The following is a 17,721-nucleotide window of genomic DNA, read 5'->3' as shown; positions in this document are numbered from 1 at the left end:
TTCTGTAGAGATTAAAAAAAAAAAAAAAAAAAAAAAACTATGCGTTGATCTTCTCACCTCACCCTGGCCCCATATGTCTGTCTCCAAGCAAGTAAATATTAATAACTCCAGACCACTGCCCAAAGGCCTCTAGAAAACTCCAATGGAAAACCAGCCCCTGTCATAATGATGCTATTAGAATTTCTTCATGGCGGCTTTATCACTGAAAACTGCCAATCAAGATAACATTTTTCGGCAGTTGTGAGTTGGGAATGACTTTTCAGAATGCCCGCTCCCTCCCCCTGCTTGCCTGGTGAATGGTTCTCTGCCAGTCTGGCTGCATACATGGTGACTGTGCTAGTCCCTGAGTCACCCACCAATTACATACCTGAAGTATACCCTACATTTTCCTCTGCTGTGTGCTTTGGAAGAAAAAAAAAATGTGTAGTTGGGGAGAAAAAGATCAGAATTCACATTTCAGAATTATATGAAAGCTGTTTTGTTATTTAATACCAAGTGTTCCAACTCGGGAGATTTTGCACATAAATTGCTTCATAGACTTTCTCCTCCCCCAAGTAGTGGACCAAGGCATAAAGTCCCAGGGGTTCAGCCGTGGGCTGGGTGTAAAAGCCCTAGGCTGGGAGTTTAAAGATCAGGGTTTGAGCTCAGCTCCCAGCTGCTCCTAGTTCTTGCTATATTGCCTAGAGCAGGTGTGTGAGAGTCAGAGCCTCTCTTCTCCGCTTGATAAAATGAAGACGGCGACACCTGCCACACAGAGTTTGTTGTAGTCAAAGGCAAAAAAAATGTCTTTTTCCTTGAACAAAATGGGGAACTGAAAAAAACTTTGTCCTTTGACTAAAACTGAGTCCTTTCTCAGGAGGCCCACTTTTGGGCTTCCCTTTCAGTCACTGTAGAATCCAGTTTGAGCAAGAATCTTGCTAATTCAGTTTAGGGAAAATCCCCAGTCCTTGGTATCTGACCATCCTGGATATACTGTCACCTTAGCCTACCTCCAGCAATAATCCTATAAGGTCCGTTTGTCCAGAAATCCTTATCCTTGACGTTTGCTCTTAGTAATTTTCCATCTGCTGGCCCTCACCCTACGCCTTGGTTCTAAATCTCCACGTATGCTTCTTGGGGTCAGAGTTGAGCCCCTATACCTGTTGTCACAGCTCCCTACCCCTTTGAATAAAGTCTATTTACCATGTTTAACAAGTGTTTGGGTATTTTTTTTTCTTTAATAGTTACAATAGCTCAGTAAGGTCAAATGGGTGAGTGTGTACAAACGGACTTCAGGAGCTGCGCATTTCTGTGCAAAAGTGGGAATTAAGAAAAACTTAAGGTCTTACCATCAATCACACACACATACATTGCAAGATTCAATGAGTGCTCTATTCAGTTGGCCTTTAAGGAGCCCAGGGAGGCAACCTTGGCAGTCCTGGCTCTTAAAGGACCCATCAGGCATGGCCGTGCTCACTTCAGGAACCCTGCAGTGGCCCGGTGATGCTTAAAGCAGTTTCCTCACCCACCTCAACGATCCCATGAGGAATCCTGGCAGCCTGGCGTGATGCAGGGAGTAGAATTATATCTGTATAAAAAAGTCCTGACAATTCTGTGTTCAGTTTGTTTATCCTAGAGTTTCTAGTTAGCCATCATTAGCATGTGCAGTGTCTCCCTCTCCACCTTTTTTTTTTCTTAAGATGGGGTCTCGCTCTGTCACCCAGGCTCAAGTGCAATGCTACAAACCTGGCTTAGTGCAGCCTTGACCTCCTGGGTTCAATCCATCCTCCCACCTCCACTCCCCAAGTAGCTGGAAGTTCCCACCACCACACCTGGATAGTTTTTGTATTTTTTGTACAGACAGAATTTCACCATGTTGTCCAGGCTGGTCTCGAACTCTTGAGCTCAGGCAGTCCACCTGCCTTGGCCTCCCAAAGTGCTGGGATTACAAGCATGAGCCACTATGCCCAACCTCATTGGTCATTTTTAAATGCATTAATTTATTTTAAAATACTTTCACAAACAAGGATCATGTTGCTACTTTAGCCTGAATTCTATGCTGATGTATTGGACGCTATGTGACCAAAGGCATAGCATACACCTCACCAGAAAGGCTGAAAAATAGCATGCAGTGGGGCAGCCCAGGTTGATATAGTATTAGCAATACAGTTGAGTCTTTAATCTCCTAATTCTCCTTTCCATACACCTAGCTGGTGGCAAAGGCTGTCACTGGCAGGGAAAAGAGAAGAAATTGCCGTCACCTGCATGCCTCTGTGTTCCTCGGTGGTGGTAGCTGTGGGGCCCAGTACTGCACAGGAGCTCCTGTCCCTGGTGCTTGACCAGCTGGAGCCATGCATGGCTCTCACTGCGTCACCCTTGTGGTTATCCCACCCACCTGCAAAGACTTAAAAACCACCCCTTTGCACTGAGTCTGAGGACTGCATTTCTTAAAGAGGCATTCTGTGCCCTTTAGGCCTGTGGAGGCAACAATCCCTGTTTTATTTAGAACATCAGTGTGCAAAGTACACAAACCCCGTCTGCTCCCTGGCTGATTTTGTGGGAGGGCATACCATTGGGACCAGCAATTGTGAATGTTACCAGGAAAGTGAACAGTGTTTTCAACAGTATCATTTTGGAATATGGAAAAACGAAAGACATTTCCCTAATTCCAAATGAAACAAAATAGTGTAAATTTATATCTACGATCATTTTAGGCTTTCATAGAAAAGTGGATGATTGATATCAAAATGGTATGACATTTTATGATTCAGAGGCAGTTTTTATACAGTAGTTCTCCCTTGCCTGCAGGCCACACGTTCTAAGAATTCCAGCAGATGCCTGGAATCACCAAACCAAATATATATTACATATACTGTGGTTCCATATAGACATACCTGTGATAAAGTTTAATTTATAAATTAGACATAGCAGGAGATTAACATCAATAACTAATAATAGATCAGTTATAACAATATAGTGTAATAAAAGTTATGTGACTGTGGTCTCAAAATATCTTAATTTTTTTCCATTTTTTATATTTATTGGCTATTTGGATATTCAATTTTGTGAAGAACTTGTCTATTACTCATTTTCCAATGAGGGGTTTTCTATCTTTTAAAATAGATTTTTTTATTTCAAATTTTTATTTTCCAACTTTTATATTAGGTTCTATTTTAATATTTTTGGAACAGAATTGACCACGGATAGCTGAAAGCTCGGAAAGCAAAACTGCAAATAAAGGGGGATACCATATAATATCTTCAAGTTGGAATGTGTCTTATAATGCATGGTAGCTTGCAGTTATAGTCCGCAGCCATTTTGCTTTCTTGCAGCTAAATAAAGTAATGGCATGTTGGTGCCCGTGGTTCCAGCCACTAGGGAGGCTGAGGCAGAAGAATCGCTTGAACCCAGGAGGCGGAGGTTGTAGTGAGCCGAGATTGTGCCACTGCACTCCAGCCTGGCGACAAAGCAAGACTCTGTCTCAAAAAAATAAATAAATGAAATAAAATAAAAAATAATGGCATGTTGGACAACTGATGGCATCTTAGGTGTGACCCCATTTGCTTCCTTATGACCCCATTTTCTCATTCTTGGAGCTCCTGTCCACCCACCTGGTTGACAACCCTTCTTCTCTCCCCCTCTTGCCTTCCAAGGCCCTACAAGTCCACAGAGAATCCTTAGATCCCTGGTTTGCTATTAGCTTTGGCCTTGTGCCTTTGCCTGCCACACAGACCTAGATGTCTGGAATGAGTTCATTTTCTGTGCCAGAAATCACCAAACAGACCATCTATGTCATTTGCAGTTTAAGCTAGATTAGTTATTCTTTCTATATTCCAGATACAGGCCTCCTATCAGATATGTGAATTGTAATGTTTTTCCTTTCTGTGGCTTGTCTTTTTACTTTCTTGATAATGTCTTTTAAAGCACAAAAGTTTTCAAAGGAAATCCAGTGTACTGTTATGTGTGCTTTTGGTATTTAGAATCCATTGCCAAATTTAGGTCATAAAGATTTGTCCTATGGCTTCTTTTAGGAGTTTTATAGTTTGGCTCTTGCATTTAGTTTTTTTTTTTTTAAATCCTCTGGGCTAATTTTTGTATATGGTGTAAGGTAAGAATCCAGTTTTATTTATTTATTTATTTATTTGCATGGAACTATCCCATTATCTTGTCACTCTTTATTTAAAGACTATTACTTTTACCCATTGATTGGTCTTGGCATCCTTATCAAAAATCAATTGGCCACAGATACGAGGATTTCTTTGTAGACTTTGATTCTGTCTCATTGATTTATGTGTTTTTCTTTATGTCAGTACCAGACTGTCTTGATTAAATCTTGCTGCTTTGTAGTAAGCTTTGAAATCAAGAAGTGTGAGACATTCCATTTTGTTCTCCCTTTTAACATTGTTTTGGCTATACTTGATCCCTTGACTTTCTATATGAATTTTAGGATTAGCTTGTTAGTTTCTACCAGAAAGTCAGCTGGGATTTTGATAGTGATTACACTGAATTCACACATCAATTTGAGAAATATTGCCAGCTTTACAATATGGTCTTCCAACCCATGAACACAAGATGGTTTTTAATTTATTTAGATCTTCTTTAATTTTTAACAGTGTTTTGTAATTTTCAAACTGTAGGCACTTATTTTTTTTTAATTTATTCCTAAGTGTTTTATATTTTGCTGCTATTATAAGTGGAATTGTTTTCTTAATTTCATATTTGGATTGTTCATTGCCATTGTATAGAAATACAAATGAATTTTTATGTTTATCTGGTATCCTGTAATAGTGGTGTGTTTATTTATTCCAATAGTTTTCTTTAAGTGGATTCCTTAGAGTTTTTTATGTATAGGATCATGTCGTCTGTGACTAGAAATAGGGTTACTTCTTTCTTTCCAATCTAGATACCTTTTAATTCATTTTCTTGCCTAATTGTTTCTGCTAGAAATGGGGAAATAATTTATTTTTATTTTTACCTACCTCTAGCTGAAATTTCAATTTCCTTTGATTGTGAATGTAGACAACAATCCACAGTCACATTAGTGGTGACCTTTGTCTCTCTCACCAATGTAAATCACAGATATTGTCATAGCTCATTACTGTTGTTACAGCTGTCTCAAAGTATGTTTGTACACATCAGTACTTTAAGATTATTGTCATCATAATTAGATCTTACCATTAGGTCTTATAATTTAATGCATTAACAAAAGTACAATTAATACAGAGGTAGAATATCACATTTCATATTTTGATAACTATAGCTAATATAATTGGTTTTTCATTGTTATTCTTTGCATTTTATTTTATACATAGAAAGAAAAGCGTTTAAAGGGGATCAGGGGAAGAAACGTTCAAGAGAAGATGATAGGATCAGGAAGTCCTGGATGCCACTGAGCCTCCCATTGAACCTGAAGCTCTTTAAGGTTTTCCATAAGGGCAGGCACATTCTCTTCCATCCTTAAGACCCTCTGCCTAAAAGCCTGGCTCCTATGTTACAGATGGAGAAAAGGAAGCATGCAGTGTTTCAACTAGCAAGTGTTTTAGTCTTTGTAAAACCTACTAATAAAATAAACTTTTGTGCTTTTGTCCTACCAGGTACCTTCTCAAACCAGACTTCATGAGGCGGCCTGATCGAACATTTGATCCCTTCTCTGAAACTCCTGTTGATGGCGTTATTGCAGCCACTTGCTCAGTGCAGGTAAGCTCGTCACAAGGTAGTATAAATGTATATGCAAATAGTCCTTGAAATGATAAAATATTTAATGTTAAATTGCAAGATCCATGTGCTGCTCATAACTTTGACTTAAGATACCCTCTGCATTTTAAAAATGAGACACATTTTTTTTTAATTGTACTTTAGGTTCTGGGGTACATGTGCAGATCATGCAGGATTGTTGCATAGGTACATACATGGCAAGGTGGTTTGCTGCCTCCATCCCCCCATCACTATATCTGGCATTTCCTCCCCATGTTATCCCTCCCCAACCTCCCCATCCCCTGCTGTCCCTCCTGTAGCCACTGGCAACAGACTGCAGAGTGTGATGCTCCTCTCCCTGTGTCCATGTGTTCTCGTTGTTCAACACCCACCTATGAGAGAAAACATGCGGTGTTTGATTTTCTGTTCTTGTGTCAGTTTGCTGAGAATGATGGTTTCCAGATTCATCCATATCCCTAAAAAGGACACAAACTCATCGTTTTTTATGGCTGCATAGTATTCCATGGTGTATATGTGCCACATTTTCCTTGGCCAGTCTGTCGTTGGTGGGCATGTGCATTAGTTCCAGGTCTTTGCTATTGTAAACAGTGCCACAATGAACATACATGTGCATGGAGACACATTTTTTCACTGGTAAAATTATTAGCTACTTAAAGTGAAAGACACCATCAAAAAGTACCTGCTCCATGATTCCATTTATACAAAATTCTAGATAATGCAAATTATAGTGACAGAAATTAAATCAGTGCTTGCCTTTGAAAAAAGAGCAGGGAGGAAAGGGTTATAAAAGGGCACAAAGAAACTTTGGGTGATGATACAAATGTTTATCATCTCAATTATGGAGATGGTTTCACAGATGTGCTCATATGTCCCAAATGATCTCATTGTACATTTTATTTTTTTATTTTTTATTTTTTGACACTGAGTATCACTCTGTCGCCCAGGTTGGAGTGCAATGGCACTATCTCGGCTCACTGCAATCTCCATCTCCCAGCTTCAAATGATTCTTCTGCCTCAGCCTCCGAGTAGCTGGGATTACAGGTGCCCACCACCATGCCTGGCTAATTTTTGTATTTTTAGTAGAGAAGGGGTTTCACCATGTTGGCCAGTCTGGTCTCGAACTCCTGACCTCAGGTGATCCACCTGCCTCAGCCTCCCAAAGTGCTGGGATCACAGGCATGAGCCACGGCACCCAGCTTAATTGTACAGCCAATGAATTGCATATAATTCATTGTATGTCAATTATACCTCAAAAAATCCATTTCAAATTGTTAGCTAGTAAATAATATAAACAAAAAGGAAATGTAATAAATAGCTATAGTCATTTGAACACTAAATAAAAAATTATTCTTCCATAGCTTTATCGTAGATAGACTAACATTGGTCTTTACAAATACGTAAAACTGCCTAGCTGACCAGTGTCAATATCTGTAATAACAGACAAATTCTAGATTTGTTTTTCTTTCTGTGTCTCAAGACTTTTAAAATAATTCACTAATTAGTATGGCATGATGGAATTTCAGAGCTATGAAGGGATCTTAGGACATACCTGAATTCATCACTTCATTTCATAGGTGTAGACACTTAGGTGAGATGAAGAGGCCATGACACCATTTCTTTGTATTACGTATATTTTTTCTTTGTTCTTTTTCTAGACAGTTCTAGAAGGTAGAACATCTGCTTGAAACAGTTGGGGTCTTTTTGCATATAGTAGTTGTTCAATGTTGTGGTTTATAAAAAATGAATACATTACTATGATAGATAATTGAAATTCTCACTCCTCCCAAAAAAAAAAAAAATTTCTTGCTTCCTGATTATTCTTTGCTACTAATGCTTACACAGAGTTTACTTCTCTTTCTTCTATTTCTGTGCTGCTGCAGGTTATATCAGGTCAATTCTTATCAGATAAGAAAATTGGCACCTACGTAGAAGTGGATATGTATGGGTTGCCCACTGACACCATACGTAAGGAATTCCGAACTCGCATGGTTATGAATAATGGACTCAATCCAGTTTACAATGAAGAGTCATTTGTATTTCGGAAGGTAGGACATTTTCAGCATGTCAAACTTCCTCTACTAACTTGGGAGCCATGTTTTAGTGCACAGACACTGCACGATAGAGGGACAGTTATTCGACCCACAACATCATCTTTTTCTCTTCTCCTAATGGCTAACTTCTGTAGCTGTCACAGAATCATTGGTTCTGTTTGGCCCTGCCCTCCTTTTGGTTCTCCTCTCCTCCTTGGAGGAGCCCATCTCCTGCATGGCAGTGCCTAAGCTCTGGTTTGCCATCTTTTAGAATGAGTCTTTGCTGTTGGACGCCATCATATACTGGAGAGTTCTTCCCTATCCTGGAAGTTACTGGTGACTTACACTATTCCTTTAGTCAAATAGTCAGGTAAGATGCTGCACTCCAAAATTAAGGTCAATAGATGTCACTACATGGGCATGGTCCTGTCTCTCCAGAAAGAGTGATACCTGTTGCTTACTTGCAGGCCTTAACCTTCTTGTACTGTTGTTAGTGTTTTACTTTTTTCTCCTAATACTGTGCCTTGGATCCTAAAAACAATCACGGCCATTATCTCTCATGTTCAATTTTTAATCTCTTACTCACTTTTCGCCTTGGTTTCTTTTTTGTCAATTGAAAATGAAGTGGAAACACCACACCTCGGTAGTGCTGTCTCTAAGAATGTTCACTTTGCCTTCTTACTCTGTTATCCTGACCAAAATGATTTCTTCCTGCTACTTTTGGCACAAGTTTTCCAGCTGGTTCTGCTCCATTTGTACATTATACACCACAAACAATCGGCTTCTTGCCTTCACAAAATAGGGATTACCCATTTCAGAATAGAGTAAATGGCTTACAGAAACCAAATGAAGGAAGATCAATGTAGGTTTGATGAAACAGGCCATTTTGACATTTAAGTTTACCCTGGGGTGTGAATCCCATTATCCACACAACCCTCAGATCCCATTGTCTCATTCCCTGCCCCTATTAGGACATGGTGTAAATTACATACACAACTGTGATTTCGTTTTGTTCTTCCTAGATTTTCCAAATGGTTATAGCTGGATCCGTGGCCACATGGCTACTGTTCTTTGGCATAATGAATAATCCCTACTCACATTTCTAGAAGTCAAGAAAGTTGACTCAGGCATTCTTTGGTTTGAATGAATGAGGAAATATCCAATTTAGTGTTTATATATAATAGTTCTGACACTAGAAACAAGATGCCAATTCTGAGTCCTCCCATTTTCTTCAGAAGTTAAATAGTTTTTTTCACTGCTAGCAAGTGCTTTGTTGTCTTTCTTGTCGTGGTTGCATTTTTCACTAATCTCACATGGCAAGAATGACAAAGCCCAAGCCTCTGTTCACCGCATAAGGAGGAAGAGAGGGAAATTGGCTAATTTACCATGATTTCTCCTCTTCATCTTCATTAAGTTGGAATTAAATTATAGCCTCCAGATGTAAATAGGCAACATCCATTGTCTAGCTTTAAACATAGCACTCAGATCGAGCAGGATGTCCTGATTGCTTTTAGCCAATAAAAAGGCATTCCTGATTAAACACATTGGGTACCCTTTTTGTAATGTTGCTGTTTTGTAACTGAATCAGGTTTCTGCCATCTGAACTCAGATTTTATGTTCATTTATTCAGTTTGGGGATGACAGGGGTAGGTGTCTTAGAATCAAAGTATGTTAATGTTTCTAGCTACAGCATCTTACTCTATTTAACATCCCAACATGTGGTAGAAACTGAGGAGTGCAAGAAACAAGGAAGACTCAAATTTATTCATAAAAGTTATCTCTTATGCCTGAAGGATTTATTCAAAGATACCTTCCATATTCTTAAAAACAAGCAAATATAGATGTTAGGAGCATGCCAGATATTAGATCTCGGGGTTAGACCTCAAGATCCCCAATTCCCAGGCCCTACTCTGTCACTGATATCTCTGTGATTGAGGGAAGTGACTTTATTTCTCAGTGTGTCCTTTTTCTCATCCATTATATGGGTGGGGACAAGGATCAATCGCAAGAGTTGAAGTAGTAATCTTTAACATTCATTTCATCTATTATTTTTCAGAAGATAATTTCCACAAAACATGTTCCAATTGCTTTTCTCAGTGTCTTGGGTGTTGTAGCTCACTCAGTACGTTTTTGGGAATGCAGATTGATCATGGACTTATTTTCACCATCAGAGAACATTTAAGAACAGCATGGATTTGGTCCACACTTCTTAGAGTCGTGGTTCTTAGGCACTGCATTGGAAAAATCCATGAAAAGTCCTGTTCTCTGTTTGCAGGTGATCCTGCCAGACCTGGCTGTCTTGAGAATAGCAGTGTATGATGATAACAACAAGCTGATTGGCCAGAGGATCCTCCCGCTTGATGGCCTCCAAGCCGGATATCGACACATTTCCCTTCGAAATGAGGGAAATAAACCATTATCACTGCCAACAATTTTCTGCAATATTGTTCTTAAAACATATGTGCCTGATGGATTTGGAGGTAAGATAAATATTTGGTTACAGAATATGATATAGATGAGGACCTAGATTATAAGATTATAAAACATCTCACCCATGCTTTAAATAATACTATTTATAATACTATCTATTTACAAATACTGTCTATTTAAATAACACTGTCTATTCCTGCTAATGCTGCCAACCCTGATCACCTTGAATATATCAAGAATACTTCATAACCTCAGGTTTCATAGTAAGAAATAAAAGCACAAAGCTAGATTATCTTTTGAGTCCTTTCTTATTTTAAAATACTATAATTTTATGTTGTTTATCAATTTTTACAAACACATTTTGTGAAGGGTATATTTATACCGACAATCAGACTAGGGGAAAAAAGACAAAATTAAGGTGAAACCGTGATAGCTTATTAATAGTATCACTAAAAGATTTAAATTGAACTCAGCTATCAACATGCCTGAATTTTCTTCCAAATCCACAAAAGAGTTCAATTTCATAAAAAATCCCAGTCATCAATCCCCATGTTTTAAGGTAATCAGTGGGAGGAATCCAAAGCTAGATTAAGTCATAGGATTTTGCTTACATGCAAGCATGTTAACTTTTTATGGGCCCCATCTAAGCCAGTAACTTTTTTTTATTTATTTTTTTTTTTTGAGACGGAGTCTTACTCTGTTGTCCAGTCTGGAGTGCAGTGGCACATTCTCAGCTCACTGCTTCCTCTGATTCCCTGGTTCAAGTGATTCTCCTGCCTCAGCCTCCCAAGTAAGCCAGTAACATTAAAAAAAGCAAAGATCCTCTACATTGTCAGCCTGTTGTACCATAAAGAAATAGTATAGCAGGATGACAACATCCAATTAGCCAAGGGTTCAAATCCTCACTCTTCACTGCTGGATGGGTGACCTTGGGAATAGGATGTAACCTCTCAAACCCCTCATTTCCTCCCCTGCAAAGTAAATGTAATAATGCTACCTCCCTCATAGCATTCTTGTGAGGTACTTATCATTAGAGTACATGACATAGCAAGGCTCAGAAATGTATGAGCACTTGGGGGTGGAGGCAGTGTCTGTAGATGCAGATGTGGTTCCTGTACTAGAACACATCACTGTTTTGTTAGGGAATAGGGAATTATTTTGCTGTTTGTTTTTACTAATGCATGCTTCTCTGGAGGGCAGATTTTCTGCAACTGATCCACAACTTTAACAGTCTAATATCAGAGTCAAAAAGTAAAATAAACTATGAGGATTTTTCCATCCCAAAATTCATAGTCCAGACTCCTTCCTCCCTGTCTGTCTCTTTCTTTCTCTTTCCTTCTTTCTTCTCTTTCTCTTTCTTTCTTTCTCTCTCTTTCTTTCTTTCTCTCTCTCTCTCCCTCCAACTTTTTTTCTTTCTTTTCTTTTTTACACAATCTTGACTCATTGCAACCTCCACCTCCTGGGTTCAAGTGATTCTCCTGCCTGAGCCTCCCAAGTAGCTGAGATTATAGGCACCCACCACCACGCCCAGCTATTTTTTTGTATCTTTTTAGTAGAGACGGTGTTTCACTATGTTGGCCAGGCTGGTCTCAAACTCCCGACTTTGTGATCCACCCACCTCAGCCTCCCAAAGTGCTGGGATTACAGACGTGAGCCACCGCGCCCGGCCTCCTTTGTCTTTCATTAAAAAAGGAAGCACAGTAGAAGTTACAACATGCAGTAATAGGTGTAATAACCCGTAGAAAGGCTGGAAAGGGGTGCTGTGAGGCTGGGTAAGAGGATCAGAAAAGCGTACTGGAGACCAATGGTGGGTTTAGGAGCAGCAGCCCATGGCAAACCCCAGAAACCTCCCTGCAACACAGCACGGTAGTGGTCGCGGAGCATTAGTTGATGAGTTAAATCATACTCCAAATACTTGAGCTTAGAAAGCAGGAACCGTGGAATACCTCACACATTTCAGAAATGGTTGTATAAACACATATAGTGGAAGATTTAAAAGTTTTGCCTCTGCATGGGTTAACGTTCCACTGAAACTTCAATACATTCTTGGGAAATAAGCCACATGAATGCAAAAGGGAAAGAAATCATTTGTTTAGCATCTACTTTATGCCAAACACTTTCTGTAAAGAGATCCAAAAGCATGAAGTTGTTCAGAATGGATGTAAGCATAGGGAGATCTGTGCTGCAGAAACATCTGTATTTACAATGAGTTTATTACCAGTGTTGTATTTAAGTATTGAACCAAATTAATCTCTTTAATATTAGTCCTGCCAGTATTCTTTCCTAACATTCATTTTTTTTTTTTTTTTTTGGAGACAGAGTTTCGCTTGTTACCCAGGCTGGAGTGCAATGGTGCAATTTCGGCTCACCGCAACCTCTGCCTCCTGGGTTTAAGCAATTCTCCTGCCCCAGTCTCCCGAGTAGCTGGGACTACAGGCGTGTGCCACCACGCCCAGCTAATTTTTGTATTTTTAGTAGAGACGGGGTTTCACCATGTTGACCAGGATGGTCTCTATCTCTTGACCTTGTGATCCACCTGCGTCAGCCTCCCAAAGTGCTGGGATTCTAGGCGTGAGTCACCGCGCCCGGCCTCCTAACATGTCGTTGTGGCTGCTTACTTTTTATCAGAAGCATTTGAAATTTCTATGTACCATTGATAAGATTCTGCAGTTGATGTCTTAACCAGATTTGACATTCAAATACAATTTATTCAAAATTCTCTTGTCATCTATTTTATATGTGAAGAAACCAGGGGCACACATTATGAGGTTTCAGGGTCTTCCCTGTAGATAACAGAAGAAGAATATGAGAAATGCCTTTTTCCAAATCTCTGATCTTCTCTATAGCTTCCTGACTTATTCAAAATATATTTATATTTTCTCTGTTTAGCTAACCTCCCACATTCATGTCTCAATGTGTTTATGTGCTGAGCCAGGGAGGTAGGAAATCTATAGAGTCTGTGTTCCCTGGAGTATTGCTACTCCCTGTTCATTCCAGAGGAACAAGTTCAAAATGAAGCTCAGCACCATCACACTCAGCATTTTTTAGGAAAAAAAATTTTTTTCTAGGAAAAAAAAGAAATTTGTCAAATGTACATCGTTAGATTTGTATTTAGCTAAAGGATAGTGTGGCTTTTTATTAGTTTGTTCCACAAATATGCATAGCAGGTTTATTCTATAAAAATTAAAGTAGCTAAAATATGTATCAGAGAGAAATTCTAAGAACACAGAGAATCAAATGAGGTCCCTCACAAATCTACTGCCCAGAGAGAGCTACATTTTACTTCTAATCTCATTTTTTTCTGTTTATTGTTTGTTTGTTTGTTTATTTTGAGACAGAGTTTTGCTCTTGTTGCCCAGGCTGGGGTTGCGTGGAGCAATCTGGGCTCACTGCAAACTCTGCCTCCCAGGTTCAGGCAATTCTGCTGCCTCAGCGTTCTCAGTCGCTGAAGCTACCGGCATGCACCACCATGCTCGGCTAATTTTGTATTTTTAGTAGAGACAGAGTTTCGCCATATTGGCCAGGTTGATCTTGAACTCCTGACCTCAGGTGATCCACCCACTTCGGCCTCCCAAAATGCTGGGATTATAGGGGTAAGCCATTGCACCTGGCCTTTTGTTTTATGTTTAATAAAATTAAATCTTACTGTACCTACTCATTTGGAACCTTAATCTTTTTTTCAGAATATGTTTCCATGTTATGAAATATTTTTATATTTTTATTAGCTGTATAGGATTATATTTTATGTCAGCCATAATTTAGTTATGGATAAACACTCAAGTTTTCTTCCTTGGCCCCTCAGGAAACAGAGGCAGGAATTTGAGTACAACTCCTTCTCCTTCTCATTTCTACAGTACGAAATCTCTCAAAACTGGCCGGGCATGGTGGCTCATGCCTGTAATCCCAGCACTTTGCGGGGCTGAGGCAGGTGGATCACTTGAGGTCAGGAGCTCAAAACCAGCCTGGCTAACATGGCAAAACACTGCTTCTACTAAAAATACAAAAATTACCTGGGCATGGTGGCACAAATCTGTAAGCCCAGCTACTCCGGAGGCCGAGGCACAAGAATATATTGTACCTGGGAGGTGGAGGTTGAAGTGAGCCAAGATTGCACAACTGCACACTAGCCTGGGTAACAGAGCAAGACTCTGTTAAAAAAAAAAAAAAAAACCCTTCCTGGCTGTTTCTGAACCTTCTAAACCCTTTCTGGCTGTTTCTAAGTAGCCCAAATGCAAAATGTCCCACAATACTAAATTTTGATTAAAAAAAAAAGGTAACATTTAGGACAGACGATTAGGAATAAATCACAAAACCTTGTTTTAATGTTTTCAGTATTATTTTGCTATAGAACATAAAGAAAAACAACCCTGTCTTTTACTCCTTCAGTCATACACAAATAGAAGTACTAGATTGGGTACTAGGAGCATTCTTCCTTTGTCAAGTCTAGTGAGACTCCGAGTGCTGGGGTCATCTTTGCTGCTTTATCTGTAGGTGCCAACACCACCATAGATGACATTTGCCCATTGGGAGGCTTTATCATTGTTAGACACTGCTGTTGGGGACCAGAAGCACTTCCAGGGCTAATGGCAATGAAACGAGTGTCGGTAATTTCTTTTTCACCCACTGTTGCTTTAGGTGGGTTTTATCACTTGTATTTCTTTTATTATTACTGAGTGATAGGGAGGGGAGCAAATAAGAGAGTTGACGCTTTGCTTCCGGAATCTATGGAACCTCAGCACTGTATTGAAATGTCACTCCCAGCTGTGTTTCATGAGTCTCCCAGCACTTTGTTTCTTGGGCAGTGCTGATCATTACTTCTGCAACCATACATTTTGTCTCCTCTTCTACAACTATTTTACGTAAGGGAAAATGAAGTGACCCTCTCTTTCTTTGTACATTTCCCCTTTCCACCTTCCCTATTATTAACGATATATCCTGGAGAGTGGGGTGGTGGTTTTTGTTCTCTCTGCCCAGCATTTTCATAGGGTTGCTTTCCAATCATTTTTACCAAGATAGGTGGCTGTTTCTTATATCAGATATTTCCAAAGGAAGAATATTCTTAATTAAGATGCCATTACTTGAGAATAATGTCAGGACTTACTGATACAATTTAAACTTGTTCCATCTGTCTTTTTCTTTGTGGGTGCTAAAATGTCATATTCTATTAAATATTTGTTGAAAAACTTGGTTGCATATTCACAATGATATCTTTCTATGGCCCTTTCTGAACTACAGAAAATATTAGTAAGACTTCAAGAAAAAATGCTCTGGAGGGGAAGGGGGCAGGATGGATAGTGAAATACACTGGAAATTGCTAGACTAAGCAAATTTGAACAGGCTTATTTATTGCACTGGGTTGTACTGTGAATGCCCGAGAGGAGGGAGAGAATATGAGCATTTCCCAATCTTATTTGACCAGAAGATCTTGTTGCCCAAGCAGCTACTGTATTTTCTACCATTCTAGGAAATGCAGTTTGAGAAATGCTTACTTTTTTGGTAGGAACCTAAAGGACTGAGACAAAACCATAGATTTGGGATTTGCCTTTATTTATCAGCACCACATCACAGCTGATCAGGGAACATGTATTTTTCTTCTGCCTGTACCTCTTGATAAGTTAGAAATAGTAGAGGGAAACGGGAGGCAACCTGGACCTGGAGCCAGCACATATGGGTGGCGGGGGGAGTGTAGGTACCATGGGCAGTGCTCACCACTGAGGCACTCAATGATTTGAAAAGCATTGGTTAAACAAACAAAAATCAACCAAGTTCTCCTGAAAAGTCAGTAAGCATCTGGAAGTCAGTACTAAGGAACTGCTATCTTTATTTCCATTCTTAGAGACGCCTAAATTGATGCTTTCAACTCTATGTGGAAGTTAGGAAGCATAGGAGGGAGGAAGGGAGGGGAAAAGCAGGGAATATGTGGAGAATCTTCACTAGGAGAGACCAGCTTCATGGAAATGGCATTATGCCCAGAAATAGATGTTGTTTTTAAAAATAACACGTAAGTAAAGTCTTAAGTCTTAAAGAACCAAATCAGAAAAAGCAGACTGGTTTCTTTTTAAAAGGAAAGGTTCCAGAGCCCCTGCTGTGGCCTCCAAGTTTCTAGGGTGTTTTAGGTCACCCTCGTTGGTTCTGCAGAGTCAGGAGTTTGTGTGCATCCGTCTCTGCCCTGTTAGATGTACAATGTCACTCATCCCTGTGAGATCTACTCACCTGCCACTGGATGCTGATCAGCACTGAAAATGAATTCTTGCCACAGTGATTTGTCCTGTGGAACTCTAAACTAAATGGGAAATAGGCAACCACAGTATTCACCAATAAAAGGAAGGAAACCCAAGGAAACATCATATTGGCACCAAAGAAAGATACTGGGTTTACTTGAATATGCAAAACTTTGGCCAAAATATACCAGATTTATTTAACCACTTCCTCAAGTTATTTTTCTGGGCGGAGGCAAGGAGAAAATAAATACCATTTTCAAGTACAGTTACACAAGTACATAGGCATGAGATAGTTGAGGTACAGCTTTTCATTCTCTGATTACAGATTTTTTTAAATGTGGCTATTACAAATCAATTTCCTTTTTTGATATGCAGCTCTCTTCCTATCTACCTATCCATATGTCTCAGGTATATATGCCCCTGGCCAGTGAAGACACAGAATTACAATGAAAAATTATCTTAAAGATGCCAAGAAGGGCCTTGGCTCCCTAATTGCTGAGCCCTTTGCACTTCGGCAGACAAATTTTGGCAGAACTGTCCCCAGTATTCAAATGCCATTCTCCTGCATTGATCTGTAACTCCAGCTACAGAATGAACACCTGCCACCACATGATCAAATTATACATCCTAGAAAGGGGTGTCCAACGTTTTGTCCTCCCTTGGCCACATTGGAAGAATAAGAATTGTCTTGGGCCACACAACAAAATACACTAGCTATAGCTTATGAGCTAAAAAAAAAAAAAAAAAAAAAAAAAAAAAAAAAAAAAATAGGTTCATGCATTAAATCTCATAATGTTTCAGGAAAGTTTACAAATTCGTGTTGGGCCAAATTCAAGCCGTCCCGGGCTGCATGTGGCCTGCAGGCCGTGGGTTAGCCATGCTTGTCCTTGAAGTATCTAGTTTGTTACCTGAAATTAGGGGCTCTTGGGAAGAATCCTTCCGTGCCTCTTCCTGGCTTCTGGTGGCTCTGGACAGTGCTTGGCATTCCTTGGCTTGTAGCTACACTACTCCAGTCTCTGCCTCTGTTGTCACATGGCCTTCTTCCCTGTGACTCCATGTCCTCTCCCTTCATGTAGCGACACTAGTGATTGGATTTAAGACCCACACTGATCTAGTATGATCTCATTTCAGTCCTTTTCTAAAACTTAAGCAAAGACCCTATTTATAAATAACATCATGTTCTGAGGTTCTAGGTAGACAGGAGTTTTAGTGGACACTATTCAACCTACTCCACCCTCTTAATACTACTCTTAATTTATATATATTTATATACATACATACATATATTTTAAACAGAGTCTTGCTCTGTCACCCAGGCTGCAGTACAGTGGCATGATCTCAGCTCA

The 17,721-nt window shown here is 39.6% G+C and overlaps 1 protein-coding gene across 15 annotated transcripts in view; it reads left to right on the top strand.

Annotated features, from left to right (window-relative positions):
• Window positions 1–17,721, top strand: part of PLCB4 (phospholipase C beta 4) — a 393,998-nt gene that overhangs the window by 333,509 nt on the left and 42,768 nt on the right. For all 15 annotated transcript variants that reach the window (XM_032295442.1, XM_032295436.1, XM_032295438.1 and 12 more), the window contains 3 exons: window positions 5,574–5,676; window positions 7,575–7,739; window positions 10,000–10,204. In XM_032295442.1, the coding sequence (XP_032151333.1) occupies window positions 5,574–5,676; window positions 7,575–7,739; window positions 10,000–10,204 (473 nt within the window). The remainder of the gene's footprint in view (window positions 1–5,573; window positions 5,677–7,574; window positions 7,740–9,999; window positions 10,205–17,721) is intronic.

Source organism: Sapajus apella, unplaced genomic scaffold (assembly GCF_009761245.1).
Source record: "Sapajus apella isolate SASKATOON/1434 unplaced genomic scaffold, GSC_monkey_1.0 scaffold33, whole genome shotgun sequence".
NCBI lineage: Eukaryota > Metazoa > Chordata > Mammalia > Primates > Cebidae > Sapajus > Sapajus apella.
The sequence above is the reverse complement of the archived record's forward strand: the minus strand, read 5'-3'. Positions and strand labels throughout refer to the sequence as shown.